The sequence below is a fragment of the Pseudophryne corroboree genome, chromosome 2, assembly GCF_028390025.1.
Source record: "Pseudophryne corroboree isolate aPseCor3 chromosome 2, aPseCor3.hap2, whole genome shotgun sequence".
In the NCBI taxonomy this organism is placed as follows: Eukaryota; Metazoa; Chordata; class Amphibia; order Anura; family Myobatrachidae; genus Pseudophryne; species Pseudophryne corroboree.
The window spans coordinates 425336500-425353599 of record NC_086445.1 but is presented as its reverse complement, the minus strand read 5'-3'; the positions used below and the strand labels follow the sequence as shown (position 1 = coordinate 425353599).

At 44.4% G+C, this 17100-nt stretch overlaps 1 protein-coding gene across 27 annotated transcripts in view; it reads left to right on the top strand.

Moving 5' to 3' along the window:
* The window catches only part of ABI3BP (ABI family member 3 binding protein), an 860645-nt gene that overhangs the window by 334928 nt on the left and 508617 nt on the right, over positions 1 to 17100 (top strand). For all 27 annotated transcript variants that reach the window (XM_063953560.1, XM_063953556.1, XM_063953543.1 and 24 more), the window contains exon 5: positions 8864 to 9033. In XM_063953560.1, coding sequence (XP_063809630.1) covers positions 8864 to 9033 — 170 coding nt within the window. The remainder of the gene's footprint in view (positions 1 to 8863; positions 9034 to 17100) is intronic.

Genomic DNA, 17100 nt, shown 5'->3' with positions numbered 1-17100 from the left:
TTCACAAATATCTGCACCTCTCTATTCTCTCCTCAAAAAGGATATAAAATGGGAATGGACCCCCAGTCACACAAAGGCAGTAGAAACATTAAAAGAAGCACTAGCTAGTGCCCCTGCCCTTGCAAATCCAGACCCACAGTTACCCTTTCACTTAGAGACAGCAGCAACAGAAACAGCCATGTCTGCAGTCCTGTCACAGGAAATACATGCACAGCAAAGGCCCATAGCTTATGCATCAAAGTTACTGACACCAGTGGAATTAAAATACTCTGTGTGTGAAAAACACCTTCTTGCCACATTTTGGGCAGTAAAACAGTTCACATACATGATAGGCCTGAACCCTATCATCTTACATTCCACGCACACACCAACAAGGTTCCTCCTCACAGACAGAATCAAAGATGGGAATGTCTCTAATGCCAGGTTAGCACATTGGGCCCTTTTGTTGCAGGATCGAGATATAACAGTGAAGGCAACTAACAGTCCATCCACCTGTGCATATGGACTAATATACCAGGGACTGACACACACATGTGACTTACTCCCAGCTGACCATTCAAAACATTTGTTTAGAGCAATGCCACAGGAGGCTACAGCCCCTGAACAAACCACCCAGATCTTTACAGATGGTTCATGTTTTTATGTACATGGGTCACCCCATGCAGGTTTTGGTCTGTACATAATGCATCCCCAAACCACACCACAATCTGTTTTTCGATCTTGTGATGTAAAGTCTGCACAGTACGCTGAGCTGGCAGCAGTAGCACATGCCCTTGAATTATTCCAAGACCACAAACATGAAATCGCATTGTACTCGGACTCAGCATGGGTGTGTAATGCCCTTACTGAATTTTTGCCCTTTTGGCAAACTCATCAGTATACCTCATCTGATGGAAGCCCTCTTAAATATGCAGACCTTCTCCAGTACATAGTTTCCCTGGCACAGAGTCTAACACATGTCCCCTGGGTCTGTAAAGTCAAAGGGCATTCACCTGCATCACCACACCATGAACAGAATGAAATGTCTGACCTTTTAGCCAAACAAGGGGCACAAGAGGGGGAGCTGTGGCAGATACCGAAAGCAAGCCCAGAGCCAAAAGTGTGCCCTCTTGTATGTGCAGTGGCAAAAAGGCCAGAGATGATAAATGCACCAGACATTTCAGAGATCCAAATGCAGGACCCTGAAATTAAAGAAATCATACAAAAGTTGAGGAATGAGGAGTTGGACTTGACAGAGGGAAATACATTGGCAAAACACACACCAAATCTAACACTAACAGAGGACAAGGAAATGCTTATCCACAATGGGGAAGATACAACATGGGTAGTCCCAAAAGAGTACAGGAATGAAATGATATATCTTGTACACAACCTCCCCACAGGTGGACACCAGGGTGTAGAAAAGACACAGCAGAGACTAAAAACAATAGGTTGGTGGCCAAATATGGTAAAAGATGTACAGCAATACTGTGACAACTGTGTGGTATGTGCCCAAGTTAACCCAGCACCTAGAAAGATAAATGCTCCACTGAGAATCCAGAGAAGGGAAGGTCCCTGGAATGCCTTACAAATTGATTACATGGGCCCTCTGCCTGCCACAGCTAAAAATAACAAGTACGTGTTGGTTGTGACTGACCTATTTTCAAAATGGGTAGAAATTTTTCCCTCTAAAAGTAACACAGCCCTGAGCACAGCAAAAATTCTGGTTGATCAGATATTCACACGGTGGGGCCTTCCAACATCGGTTGAATCAGACCAAGGTTCACATTTCACAGGTAATGTGATGCAAACATGCCTGGAAATGCTGGGAATAAAACAAAGCTTCCATGTCCCTTTTCATCCTGAATCTTCTGGACAGGTGGAACGTGCCAACAGACAGATCAAAACTATGTTGAGAAAGTTTGTTGGCATAAATGGTAAGAACTGGGATAATTTGCTACCCCTAGTGGCAATGGCAATAAGGGCCACACCTTCATCAGCGACCCGATTGACCCCCTTTGAATTAATGACAGGCAGGCAAATGAGATTGCCAGAGCACCTTTGGATAGATCTACACACCCCTACTATTGATAGACTGTCAATGGATCAGTACCTTACAAAACTGCAAAAAGCACTCACAGAGGTTCATCTGTTTGCAGCACAGCATTTAGGGAAAGCACAGAGAAAAGCAAAGGCTTATTTTGACAAAGGTGTAAGAGAAAATTGTTGGGAAGTTGGAGAAAGGGTCATGTTTCTAGAACTCCGACCCACAGACCATGGTCTGGGCAAGAAATGGAGAGGACCATTTTCAATAGTGGACAGACTGAGTCCCTCAGTATACAAATTAAGAATCAACGATGCAAAGAAAGTGCAGGACAAATGGGTACATGCCAATCAGATTAAACTGTACAAAGGAGAAGGGTCAACTGAGTAGCGCATCTCTCTTTCTTTCTTATAATTTTATTTTGTTTTGTTTTGGTTTTACAGAAAAATGAGAATCCCGACTTTGGTTCTGTCCTTCGTGGTGAGCCTCCAGATCCAGTGTACCAGTGAGGTCAACATTTCAATTAGAGTGGAAGCCAATCCGATTCACTGTAAAGAGGGAGAATCCATCCTCCTTCCAGTGTCAGTACAAGGCACAACAGGGAAACAGGTATCCTGGTGGGGCCCAGCAGACAAAGAAATTAAAGCCTGGGATAATGGAAACGCAGGAAACTCACCACATTACATGGGTAGAATACATGTTTTTCCAAATGGATCACTATTGCTTAGCCATGCAAACCCTACAGACACAGGAACCTGGATATATGGTTTTATCATCCCCATTCCCATGTATGGGAATCCACCCACAGTAAAGAGGACTTATGTTCCTGGGAGCATCACACTGAATGTGTCCCAGAAAAGAGACCCTACTCCCCCAAGTACCACAACAAAGGCTAAATCACTGCCATCTACTAAAACAGCTGAGTGCCCACCAACAAGTGAAGGACCCACAAGTGGCCTTACTGCCACCTCCATTCCTGGTTCCTTGATAAACAATGTACAATATATACATGTACCAGTAGTCCTAAATCTATCAAAATGGAATATGGCAGAATTTGGTTATTGTGTAAATAGTAATGTTTCTTTATTCTATGCTTCATTACTAGTAGATATTGTTGCTTCTCACCAGAGCAGAACTCAAGACCCATACACAGGACAGGCAACCCCTAACCAAAAAGGTATTTTTAGATCCAGGAAATTACAAAGCTTAGATGGGATCATTGGATCCATCCCTGGACTGTTTGGTTCCGGGATGTCAATTTGGAATAGGGCGGATTTGGAAGTCATCCGCAGACACATAGGCAATTTGAGCAGAAAGAGGGGCAATATGTTTTGAAGCCTGTCCTGCAGGGCATTGAGGGTCTGGCCAGTGAAGAAAAATTTACTGTTTATAACATGCATGATATAGCAAGATTGTTTTCAGAGACCCAAGCCAAGATAAACGAAATCATTGAACTGAACAATAGAGAAGCCAGACAAAATCAGGTGGGGAAAGAAATAATATGCACTGCATATGGTAATTATGTCCTCAACGCAATCACACATGTAATTAGAGACCTACAATCTGGTAGAATACCTGACATTTTAAGAGATAATGACCTGACCAATTGGTATTGCTCGCAATCTGACATTGGGCATGGGGAAAATACCCCAAGAGATGGTTGCAGACCTCTGCCCATCTCCACAATTAGGAATTTAGGCACTGTGACCCCCCACCCAAATAGAGGTTCACCCCGTTGTTACAACAAGCAGCAACCTTGTGCAGTCAGCGATATCCTATATGTCTCCTTTACCATTTCTCTACCTGTGTTCGACCCAAGCAAGTCTTTATTTGACAAACTGTCTACAGTTCACTCCATTGGATATTTGGAAAAGGACATTTACAAAGAGCGGCTGGACCTACCAGAACTACTGGTCCGAGTCGACGACATCTGGAAAGTTCCACATACTGCTTGCTGTGCAGTCAAGGGAAACCAATACTTGTGTCGCTGCAATGTTTTCGAAATTGAGACGCCAATCTGCGGCCTAGAATCAAGTAAACCAAGTACCCTAATCACAGATATAAATGAACTTGCCACCATTCCCAGCAAAGATATGGATATGGGAGGACCTGAACACAGTGCAAAGCCAAATACATCAACCAGCTATACAGCCAGAGACATTGCTTGTCCAGTGCAGCTAACAAAATGGAGAACTCCAGCGGTGAAGGTTACATACAACATGAATGGACAGTACTGCATAGTCACAAATCACGGAGAGTTCTTGTATGGGGAAAAGTCATGTCCAGTGCCAAACCCAAATTTCTGCTTTAGCCCACATGAGTATACCACCATTGGTCAGACGGTTATCACCCCAATCCCCGTTTATGAAGAGGACATAAATATAGATAGTGAACCAGAAATCTCAAACCTTGGAGAATATATACCTGTGTTCAACATACACATAGATAGTTTAACCTTAGATTTACAGAAACTCCTGGATAGGAAAGACACACACATAGTTCAAATTAATAACATGGTTGAGAAGGCAGATGCCACACTAAATAAATTACTGCATGATGGAGATTTTGAAATAACCATGACAAACACCTGGCTGGAGATTGGTTTAAAGGGCTTGCTGATCGGTCAAACAATCTTGCTAATCATTTTAATTTCACTGATATTGTGGCTTAAGCGCCTTATAAGGCAGGAACGCAGTAAGCTAGAAAAACTGGTAGATGCAAGATATAAGCAATTATTATGTTAATGTATGTGTGGCCATCATCATCAATTCTCACGGCCACAAGGGGGCGACTGTTGCCATATAGACCATTACATAACAATATAATTTAGTAGGTACCAAAGTTAGAACAAATTATGTAAATTAAATAATATGATTTATTACCCAATGTGATTTTAACCAGTTAAGAGTGTGTGTATATATATATTATTGTAAGGTATAACTTAAATAGGTTTGAATGTATTAGTCTTATGTTTTGAGAATTTAGTAGCATGTATTTCTGTGTGTTTTACTGCAAGATTATGGGTCATTATGTAAGAGACAGGTTTTCCCTGTGTAAGCCATATAGCCAGAATACACAATACATTGAGCATTACACAAATTCATCCCTTCCATGCCATTATTCATATCTGAATTAATGAAAGGATTAACGTCTGATCTGCGCTATACCAAGTACAATTAAATCAAAGTTTACATGATATGTAGATATATGTATACTGTATACTTGATTCACACACAGCAAATAAATAATCATAACTTGGTGGATAAAGTCAATAGGTCACCTAGCTCAGGTCTCATAATATGCAAACAGTTACTGGTATGAACAGGGTACATTGGAATTCACAATCAAAGATCTTCATACCTTTAGAGAGTACATCAACCAGCTGGCCTATTGTCCAGTTATACTGCTGGCCAGAGGCAATGATAATATAGGATCAAACGCACTATAAACAGGTCACAATCATTTATGCTAACACCCTAGGGCCTAGGCGAAATAGATCGTTTACACATCCATACAAAGGTAGATCTCTGATGGATAAAGGAATACCAAACTTTATGATCCCAAAATTCTCTACATGCTCACCACCGTGGGACGGAGTTAGCAGAGAACGTTTTATTACACTTTGGAATCTGTCAAAACCTATAATTATGTACTCCATTGGAAACTGTGGGCATATACTAGTTTTGAATTGGTAGAATATAGGATATAAGGGGCAGTCTGATAGATAGAGAGTTAGAAGGAGAGGAGGAAGGAACAAAGTCCAGAGGGAGTCAGGATCCTAAGACGGTAGCTATGAATTATGCCCTCACATATTCTTGCAAGTGTATAGTATGTGTATTAATTGTTTAAGTTTGTATAACTGTTTGTGTTTTATGTATGTACCATGGTTAAGGAAGTACAGATAAATTATAAGATTTATTATCATTGTGTTATCTTATCTTGTAATTTGTATCACCTATAATAAATGTACTAGACAAAATAGAGCTGGTATTCCAAGTCTTGAACTCATTTTCGGAATCACTAAAGTTATACATGAAATCTGCATATATTATATAAGGCTCTGCAAGTTGGGACAATTGACTTGTAGTCAAAGTATAGTACTTATATGTTCAATGAGCCAGGATTATATATCTCTGTAAAGTATATTTAGGCTTTGCCTGGAAATATTTCCTGGACAGTAGAGATATAGCTCCTTTAATCTGAGCCAATCACAGGTATGAAAATAGGAACGTCCACGCATTACATATTGTGTGATTGGACCAGTACTAAACATCACCCCTTTTGTTATGAGCCCACCTATTTGTAAGCCTATTATAATATATTTGCAGATATAAAATACATAAACCATTATATCAATATATGATATAATAAATATATGTTATATAAGATTCCATAAATCAACACTTGATCCAAACCAGGAAAGGGGTAACGTCTAAATATTACCACCTGATTTGGAGAAAATATGTCTCTTGGTGTGAGAGCAGGAAATTTCCTGTGGTAGAATTTCAGCTGGGTCATTTTCTGCTTTTTCTGCAGTCTGGTGTCGATGTGGGTCTACGCCTGGGCTCCATAAAGTTCCAGAGTTTGGCCTTGTCCATTTTCTTCCAGAAACAGTTGGCTTCCCTTCCTGAGGTTCAGACCTTCTTGAAAGGAGTTCTGCACACCCAACCACCCTTTGTGCCTCCCACGGCACCTTGGGATCTTAACGTGGTGTTGCATTTTCTGCAATCGGATTGGTTTGAGACTTTACAGGAGGTGGATGTAAAGTTTCTTACATGCAAAACCGTCACACTATTGGCCTTGGCTTCGGCACGGCGTGTTTCGGAGTTGGGGGCCATGTCTCACAAGAGCCCCTATTTGATTTTTCATGAAGATAGAGCTGAACTCAGAACTTGTCAGCAATTTCTTCCAAAGGTGGTGTCTGCGTTTCATATCAACCAACCTATTGTAGTTCCCGTGCTTACTGACACCTCTTCTACTTCAAAGTCCTGGATGTTGTGAGGGCTTTGAGAATCTATGTCAAACAGACAGCTCGTCACAAAAAATCGGACTCGCTGTTTGTGCTTTATGGTCCTAAGAAAATTGGGTGTCTTGTTTCTAAGCAGTCTATTGCTCGCTGGATCACGCTGACTATCCAACATGCTTACTCTATGGCAGGTTTACCGATTCCTAAATCTGTTCATGCCCACTCTACTCGGTCGGTGGGTTCTTCCTGGGCGGCTGCCCGGGGTGTCTCAGCTTTACAGCTCTGCTGAGCAGCTATTTGGTCTGGTTCAAACACGTTTGCTAAGTTCTACAAGTTCGATACCTTGGCCTCTAAGGACCTTCAGTTTGGTCAATCAGTTCTGCATGAACCTCAGTACTCTCCCACCCAGTTTGGGAGCTTTGGTACATCCCCATGGTACTAATGTGGACCCCAGTATCCTCTAGGACTTAAGACAAAATAGGATTTTAATTACCTACCAGTAAATCCTTTTCTCGTAGTCCGTAGAGCAGAGATGGGGAACCTTCGGTCCTCCAGCTGTTGTTGAACTACACATCCCAGCATGCCCTGCAACAGTTTTAGCATGGCCAAATAGCAAAACTGTAGCATGGCATGCTGGTATGTGTAGTTCTACAACAGCTGGAGGACTGAAGGTTCCCCATCCCTGCCATAGAGGATACTGGGCGCCCGCCCAGTACTTCGTGTTTCCTGCGGGGTTACATGGTTAAGTATTGTTGTTGGATCAGCTATTGCTGTTCTTGTTCATGTTATGTTAACATGGTTTCCTTGTTTGTGTGTGCTGGTTCGAATCTCACCACTATCTTTTCTGAATCCTTCTCTCAAGATATGTCCGTCTCCTTGTGCACAGTTTCTAGACTGAGTCTGGTAGGAGGGGCATAGAGGGAGGAGCCAGTGCACACTATTGATTTCTTAAAGTGCCCATGGCTCCTAGTGGACCTGTCTATACCCCATGGTACTAATGTGGACCCCAGTATCCTCTACTGACTACGAGAAAAGGATTTACCGGTAGGTAATTAAAATCCTTTTTTTTTTATTTTATTTTTTGCTGCTAGGTTACATGAGAAGGATTGTTGGCTTGGATATTTTTTTTAGAGGATTTATTTTTCTTAAGGAGTGACCAAGTAAGCCTCCTTACTGCTAGTAAAATAGAAAATGCACCGTAAAAGATTTGTTTTGTTTTTATTTTAAAAATAGGGAATAATTCCAAGTTATGAGGCTTTCCTCACATCCAGTTAATCAAAAAACACTTTTCTTGGGGGGTTGTATTATATAACATGGACATTTAAATATTCACCCTTCACTGTCTTGCAGAAAAATGCTGTCCCTTTATTGGACTGTAAGCTTAAATATTTGATCAATATATGAACTAAAGCCTCATTGTTTATTATGGTGAGTGCAGAGCCTCTGTGATTTTTATTTAAACAATGTGGTCACATACAGGGATTCCGAATGGGGTCCTGACGGTCATAAGGCCAACGCCAGAATCCTGACGGCAAGCGCTGCTTGTCCCCTCAGTTGCTCGCTGCTGTCGCCATGCTTCGGGCCCAATGGAGAGCTTAGCTCGCCACACTCATTTATTCCCCCTCGGGTGGTGGCGTGGACCACCCCCCGAGTGGGGATTCGAGGCCCCGGTCGGGATTCCAACCGCCGGGATTCCCTTGGCTGTTGGGATTCCGGCGTCTGTATCCTGACCGCCATGATCCCGACAGCCGGGAAACTAACTGCTTCCCACATACAGAAGAACATGCTCCGGAAATGTAGGCGTGACGACTGCTGTGGAGCAATGCTTTACACAGCAGTGCTGGGTTTCTAATTCTGCTAACCTTTCTTCACAGGTTTTACACAGTTCGCTACAGGGAAAAGAATAAAGATTGGCATTTCCAGCTTTGTCCTACAACTGAAACCGTAATCGATAACCTTAAGCCAAACACATTCTATGAATTTGGAGTAAAAGATAATTCAGATGATGGAATATGGAGCAAGTCTCAAAATCACAAGACAAATAGTGAGTAGCATCAGTATTTTTGTTCTCTGTATTTCAAATCAGTAGTTATACAGTACTTGCCTACTCTCCAGAATGTCCAGACTCAAGAATTTCATTGAATTCTCCCAAATTTTCATATTAAACACTAATTCATTATAAAAAAAAAAAAACTATTATAGAAATTTGTATTTGTGTATTGTGTGCTGTAGGAGTATCATTCAATTATGCAAACAGAAATTGTGTTTTATTTATTTTTTATCAAGAAGTTCCTCAGATTTTGCCACCCTGAGCATGTTGCCTGAGAGATCAATGTGAGTTCTTCCATAATAAGCCCAATAATTCATGGTCAGGAACTATGGGGAAGATGGGTTTGTTGGCTAATACCTTCGTCTGGCTGTCACTCAGCGGCAACCACCGTTGCACTTTACAGCAGCGGGATCTCTCACAAAAGTGTTTGCTGCTCCTACGGTCGTGAGCAATCTTGTGTAAATCGGGAATTCGGCTGGCAGGGCGAAGGGTGCAAGAGGGAGTGTCATTACCGGTGTTAAAACACTGCGCCATTAACAATTCATGCCCTTCACCCTGAATTTAATTCCCCTCTAAGCCTGTGAGAATAGAGTACACTAAGTTGCCAAAACATTGCATACTGACGGGCATACAGATGGTATGCAGTTCTGTAAAATGAATAGCACAACCTCTAATATTTATCTTACCAGTGTTATAAGTGGAAGTGGACAGAGTTAGTGCAACATATTTTGCACTTATCCACGTATTATTGTAATAGCAAGAACAGGGCAAAATGGAAGGGCTGAAAAGTGAAAACCCCCACACTGATTGAGCTCAAATTGTTTTCTGCAGCGGGGTACACTGTGTTCCACAGGGAATACATCGGGGTGTAGAGATGGATCTTGATCCAGGCGCCAACAGGTTAAAGCTTTAGCTGTCCCAGGATGCATTGGGGCCTCCTCTATAACCCCGCTTCCAGGCACTGTGACCTCAGTTTTCAGTTGGTGTCTGCAGAAGCAGTCACTTAACAGGTGGGCTGCACTGGGCAGCCCTGAAAAAGCTTTTTCTGACAGAAAATTTCTTCAAAACTGGGCTGTCAGCACTGTGTGTCAGGGTGACACTTCAGCACTACAGCACCATCACCTCCCAAGTGGTGTCGCATACTCCCGCTGGCTCATTTCCCAGGTGCTTGCGGCGGAGACGCTCCGGCCTAGGCACACAGTCGCAGACGCTTTCCTGGTTTGCGTGGCTGCCACGGGGAGGAGGTAAGAGGGACTCACCATTAACTCGCGTTCCGATCGCAGTCTAGGGAGACGGACTGCGACGCTGGCGTGGACACTGTGACCGAGCAGCGACCCCACTATATCCACCAGGGCATAGGAGTACAGGTCGGATATACTAATGTCCACTTTTAATAAGACTCCACAGTATCAGGTGGTGAAGTCCAGCATAGGGGAGCCGGCGCTTGATGTGTAGCCCATCCCCCCGACCCAAGGCACCATCTACTGCTGGTGTTCCCGCCCTGGAGCTGCCTCACGCTCTCCCGCACTACCTGACTGAGACACTGGGCGCCAGTTTCTAAAATAGATGCGACTGGTCTCCGGGACTTCAGGGCAAGGTCTCCCTTGTAAACCCGCCTGTACATCAGCACCATTATTTTACAAACACTTAAGTATTCTACACGTCAATATTAAGACCGCGTTAGTTAAGAACAAGTGTACCTTTGCCAGAATATATTGTACGAGTATTCTGATATATACAGTACATTTGATCTCAGACCCTGCATTGTTATATACTGTATATAATATACATATGCTAGTTCAATGCAGTTTTATTGTGTTGCTAAAATAATTATCTGCATTGTCACTGTGACTGTGTGTGCCTGTATCTGCTGTGTGGATTTCACTTTCAGTGTACCCCAGCTATATCTATCACTGTATTCTGTACCCTAAGGGACTAGGTGCGTCAGGGTCCATGTATAGTGCTTCACAGTATTTACTGATTAAAGTGTACTCTACTGTGTACTCAGTCACCTAATGCCGTATTTATTAGCTGGCGTTGTGTACTGTGCACTCAGTCTCATAATACCGGACTTATTAGCTGGTGTTTGTGTACTTTGTGCATAGTCGCATACTAAGGAATTTATTTGCCGGTATTGTACTCTGTCAGGCTGTATCGTACTAATACGCTCTTTGGTTGCATTAACTAATAATGTCTAACACAAAGGGCGAGAAATCCGAGGATGCTCCTGCATCCTGCAACGCGTGCACCAAGGATTTGCCTGGTGGTTGCATTAACTAATGATGTCTAACACAAAGGGCGAGAAATCCGAGGATGCTCCTGCATCCTGCAACGCATGCACCAAGGATTTGCCTGAGGGGGAAGTTTTATATGACGGTCTGTGTACTATGTGCCATATAACTCCCGGTCAGTCCATGGCTCCTTTAACCACTCAGGTGTCACCTGGGGTGGCATTCTCAGCTATGCTTCATAAGCTTGTGATACGCCTTACGCCCCCTGTGGGACCTCCTGTGCAATTACAGCCACATATTGTCCCTATAGAAATCCGCCTTTGGCGGATAATTTGTTTCCCCAATTGCAGCGGTCATGTCAATCCTTAATTAGACATAAAACTGCCCCAAGCCACTCTCGTGTCACGGGGTCATTTAAGCGGGCTACTTCCACCTCACTATCCGCTACTCTCTCAGAAGGTTCTTCTGATGAGGATGGGGAGTATACTGTCCCGTTAGACATTGACACAGCTGCTTCTGACGAGGAATTTACTACTTAGGTTGATGTCCCTGACTTAGTGGTTGCTATTAAGCAGATCCTACAAATCACTGTTGATGTTGAGGATTCCACTACGATGTGTAAGAAACCTAATAAGTTTAAATGTCAGAAGGTAACTAAAATATTACCATATTCTGACTATCTACAGTACAATAATCTGGTCTTCTCCAGGATAGAAATTCTCCCTGTCTAATCGGATGTTAGCTCATTGTCCTCTCCCTACAGAGTTGTGTAACAAGCGGGAAGGTTCACCACAGGTGGATTCCCAGGTCACCCGTCTAGTGGTGTCATCTGCTCTGCCTGTCACCACTGTCACCTCACTGAAGTAACCGACAGATAAGCGTGTGGAGGGATGCCTGAAGTCTGTTTACTCCCTTACAGGTGCTGTACATAGACCCACTATAGCAGCCTCTTGGGCTGCAAAAGGAATTAAAGCATGGGTTCAGGCATTAGAGTATGTGCTGCCTCAGGATATATCTGACATTGCCAGACAGTACCTGTCTCACATCACCACCGCCTCCTATTACATTCAAGAGACGTCCTCTGAGGTGGGTGTGTTGGCGGCAAGGCATCGGCTACGTCCATCCAAGCTCGCTGTATTCTGTGGTTGAGGTCATGGAAAGTGGAACTGGACTCCAAAAAGACCTTGGAGGTACTCTCTTTTAAGGGAGACATCCTATTTGAGGAAGATCTCAATAAAATTGTGATTGGCGGCTACTAGGACTGCCTTTCTTCCTAACACTACTCCTTCTGGACAGAAGGCAAAAGGTACCACTTTTCGCTCCTTTCGGCCTCAAGTGAAAGCAAAAGGTCAGGCATACCCGAGACAATCTCGTGCTTCCAAAACCATAAAGCCCAAGGCTAAGCAATTCTGGGCAGCCCGTTAGCCTGCTTCTAAACACGACAAGCCTGCTGCATGATGGGACAGGCCTCCCATTAGGGGATCCCAGGGTGGGAGGCCGACTTCTGCAATTCACCCAGGTCTGATTAAAGACTGCTTCAGACGCATGGGTGCGAGAAGTTGTTTCTCACGGGTACGTAGTCCGTTTCAAGAGACGTCCCCCTCGCCAGTTCTGCACAATGGCTATTCCTTTGGATCTGTTGAAGGCGCAATCTCTACAACCGGTTGTGCGTTCTCTCCTGGATACGGAAGTGGTAGTGCCGGTACGTCTATCCCAGAGAGGCAGAGGATACTACTTGACCCTGTTTTTAGTTCCAAAACAATGAGTCTTCCCGGTCTATACTCAACCTCAAATCACTGAACAAGTTTGTGAGAGTGTCCAAGTTCCATATGGAAACACTGCGCTCAATTGTACTGGCCAGGGAACCCGGAAACTATATGGTATCCCTGGATATACAAAATGCTTAACTGCACATACCTTATGTCATATCGCATCAGCAATATCTACTGTTTACTATTGGCAACCTTCAGTATCAATTCCAGGCTCTGCTGTTTGGACTGGCCACGGCCCCTCGGATCTTCACCAAGGTTACGGCTGTGATGACAGCTCATCTCCGTCGCCAGGGAGTCAAGATCCTGCTGTATCTGGACGACTTGCTGATTCTGACAAACTCCCATGATGTTCTCCTCAGTCATCTACAACTGATGGTAAACTTCCTACAGGCCCACGGGTGGCTCATCATCTGGAAGAAGTCCTCGCTGGTCCCTGCTCAGAGCATGGTGCACCTGGGGGCACTGCTAGACACACACAGTCAATGGCTGTTTCTGTCTCCAGAGAAGGTCCTAAAACTTCAGGACAGGATCAGATACTTCCTCTCCCGCCCAAGAGTGTCGATATACTGGGCAATGCAAGTACTAGGCCTCATGGTGTCTGCTTTCAACATGCTAGAGTACGCTCCGTTTTATTCCCACCCTCTACAGAGGTTAATCCTTTCCAAGTGGGATGGCCTGCCTCTACGGCATTATCTCCTTGATTTCGGAGGTTCGTCTGTCGCTGACCTGGTGGCTACAGGACCAGCAGTTGAGCAGGGGCTGTACCTTCTGGATCTCCAACTGGGTCCTACTGACTACGGATGCCAGTCTGAGGGGTTGGGGCGCGGTGTTGGAGCAACACTCTTTCCAGTGTCGCTGGAATTGCGGGCAGTGTTCAATGCTTTGTCTCTCGCCCTGCCTCTGATACAGAACAGGCCTGTTCAAGTACGGTCAGACAACGCCACCACGGTGGCGTACATAAACCATCAAGGCGGCACTCGAAGCTGCATGGTAATTATGGAAGTGTCAAAAATCCTTTGTTAGGTGGAACGCCATCTGCCAGCAATATCGGCGGTGTTCATTCTGGGAGTCCTCAACTGGGAAGCGGATTTCCTCAGCCATCAGGACGTGCACGCCGGAGAGTGGAGTCTTCATCAGGAAGTTTTTCAACTCCTAGTGGACTAGTGGGGTCTACCAGATGTAGACCTGATGGCGTCTCGACACAATCATAAAGTTCCGATCTTCGGATCAAGAACCAGGGATCCTCAAGCAGCGTTCGTGGATGCATTGACAATTCCATGGAACTTTCGGCTGCCTTACGTGTTCCATCCAGTGTCACTGCTGCCCAGGGTACTACGGAAGTTGAAACAAGAAGGAGGAATACTACTTCTAGTCGCTCCAGTGGGGCCCAGACTGCATGGGTTCTCAGACCTGCAGGTCTATCGATAGAGCGTCCTCTTCTACTTCCTCAATGCCCAGACCTCCTCGTTCAGGGCCCCTGTGTCTACCTGGACCTGGCCAGACTGGCTTTGACGGCATGTCTCTTGAAGCTTCACTCCTGAGGGCCAATGGATTCTCTGAGGCGATTATGCAGTTTATGCTGAGGGCCTGCAAACTGTACTCTGTCAGGCTGTATCGTACTAATACGCTCTTTGGTTGCATTAATAGACTGCGCGGATTTTTTTATAGGGTCCAGAATTCTTACTTCACCTGGTGTGCTGCTAAGAATTACAATGCTTACAAATTCTGTACTTCCAGACTTCTAGTCTTTTTGCAACAAGACCTGGACTTAGGTCTTCGTCTGGCCTCCCTCAAAGTTCATATACCTGCCTTGTCGGTGTGGTTTCAGAGAAAAATGGCGTCTGTATCTGACATTCATACATTCACTCAGTGCGTATTTTGCAGATTTAGCTTCCCGTATTTTGCAGATTTAGCTTCCCTATGTTCCTCCTGTGGCTCCATGGCATTTGTCTGTTGTCCTGAATGCCCTGCAATAGTCTCCATTTGAACCTCTTGAGTCAGTGGACCTTAAATGGCTTACGGCTAAGGTCCTGTTCTTACTGGCTATTGCTTCTGCCAGAAGGGTGTCGGACTTAGGCACTTTGTCCTGTAGTCCACCCTTTCTGGTATTTCATTATGACCGAGTAGTTCTTAGAACTCGGCCTGGTTATTTACCTAAGGTAATCAAGAGATTGTGGTTCTGGCCTTCATCTCTTCTGAATTGTCCTCCAAAGAACGTCTTTGGATGTGGTCGGGGCTATTCGCGTATATGTGGAGAGGACTGCCTCTATTAGGAGGTCAGATACCCCCTTTTTGTACTGTTTGGTTTCCACAAATGTGGCTGGCCTGCAATTAAGCCAACCTTGGCCAGATGGATTAGAATGGTGATTGCACAAACTTATGCGCAGGCTGAACTTCCAGATCCTGCTGTATTTAAAGCCCATTCTACTCTGTCTGTTGGACCCTCTTGGGCGGGCGGCCGTGGCACGTCCGCAGAACAGTTGTGCAAGGCGGCTATGTGGTTCTCAGTGAACATGTTCATTAGATTCTATGCCTTTGATATTTCCGCCTCCCAGGATGCTTCCTTTGGACGCCGGGTTCTTATACCCGCTAAGGTGCATCCACTCCCTTGAGGAACTGCTTTAGAACATCCCCGATGTATTCCCTGTGGAACACAGTGTACCCCGCTGCAGAAAAGGAGATTTATGGTAGACTTACCATTGTTAAATCTCTTTCTGCAAGGTACACTGGGTTCCACAGGGCGCCCACCCTGACGCGCCTACTGTAGCTTCTATGGGTTTGTATGGCATTAGCCGCTGGTCCCTTCTCCTGTCGTGAGAATGTGGTTCTATGTAACTAACATCTGCCTTCTCTTTTACCTGCTCCTGCATTGGACTGGTTAACGAAACTGAGCTCACAGTGCCTGGAGGCGGGGTTATAGATTAGGCCTCAATGCATCCTGGGACAGCCAAAGCTTTAACTTGTTGGTGCCTGGATCAAGATCCCTCTCTACACCCCAATGTATTCCCTGTGGAACCCAGTGTACCTCGCAGAAAGAGATTTAACAATGGTAAGTCTACCATAAATCTCCTTATCTAAAAGCTGATACCACACAAAAACTGATACATTATGACTGCAGAAACTTTTCTACTATTTCCTCTTAAGAGTACAGTACCTTTTTACATTCTATTTGTCATATTTGCCTATTGTTTGGACCTTATGTTTGTATGAACTTTTATGTTTCCCATGAGCGCTTCCTTTTAGATGCCATTTAATGCACAAGCTTTTCAGTATTGTATCTTATTGTCTGCTTCTCTGAAAAATTGTTACATTTATCACCGGGCGATATATCGTGAGCACGTTGGCTGGTGTGTACCTGCAATATGTCCATTAAAGACGTTGTTCAGACATATCAGATCGGCCGTGCAGCACAGCAAGTGGGCGATAGAATTGCAATTAAATTGGTAGTGTTGGACTGGGACATGAAGGGCCCACCAAGGAATGCAATGGTAGGGGCCCATGCATAGAGGCTTGGCCAACCGTTAGCGAGTGTATGGTCTGAGCCCCTTGATAATTATATGTAGTAAATACTGCTAGTGCATGCATGATAATGTACCAGATTAACAACAGCAATGCACTGTAGAGAATACATAATGGTCCTGTGCTGTATAATGTAACCTATGTAAAATGTATAATTCAAGTGCACAGTCTGATACCTTGAGGAGGGAGTGTTACCTCCCCCCCCCCTCCCCACTTCAGGCAGTGGGACCCACCGGGTTTTTCCCCTGTAGGCCAGTACGACCCTCTATATTGGTGCATCGTGCTTTGCAGAGGCTGCATGTGACTAACATCACAACTAGGTGGGCACATGTAAATGCACACCGAATTGTGACATCAGCACAACACATTGGGCCAACAATTGGTAAGTGTATATGCATTACCAATCTTCAGGTATATCGGCGGATCAGCTGGATAGCAGAGTTGTCATCCTGGTGTGTTCCCAGTATTAGATATGTTTACATTTAATTTGTTACAAAGTGGATATTGTAATATAAGCCGTAAACACTGCATTCAGGACT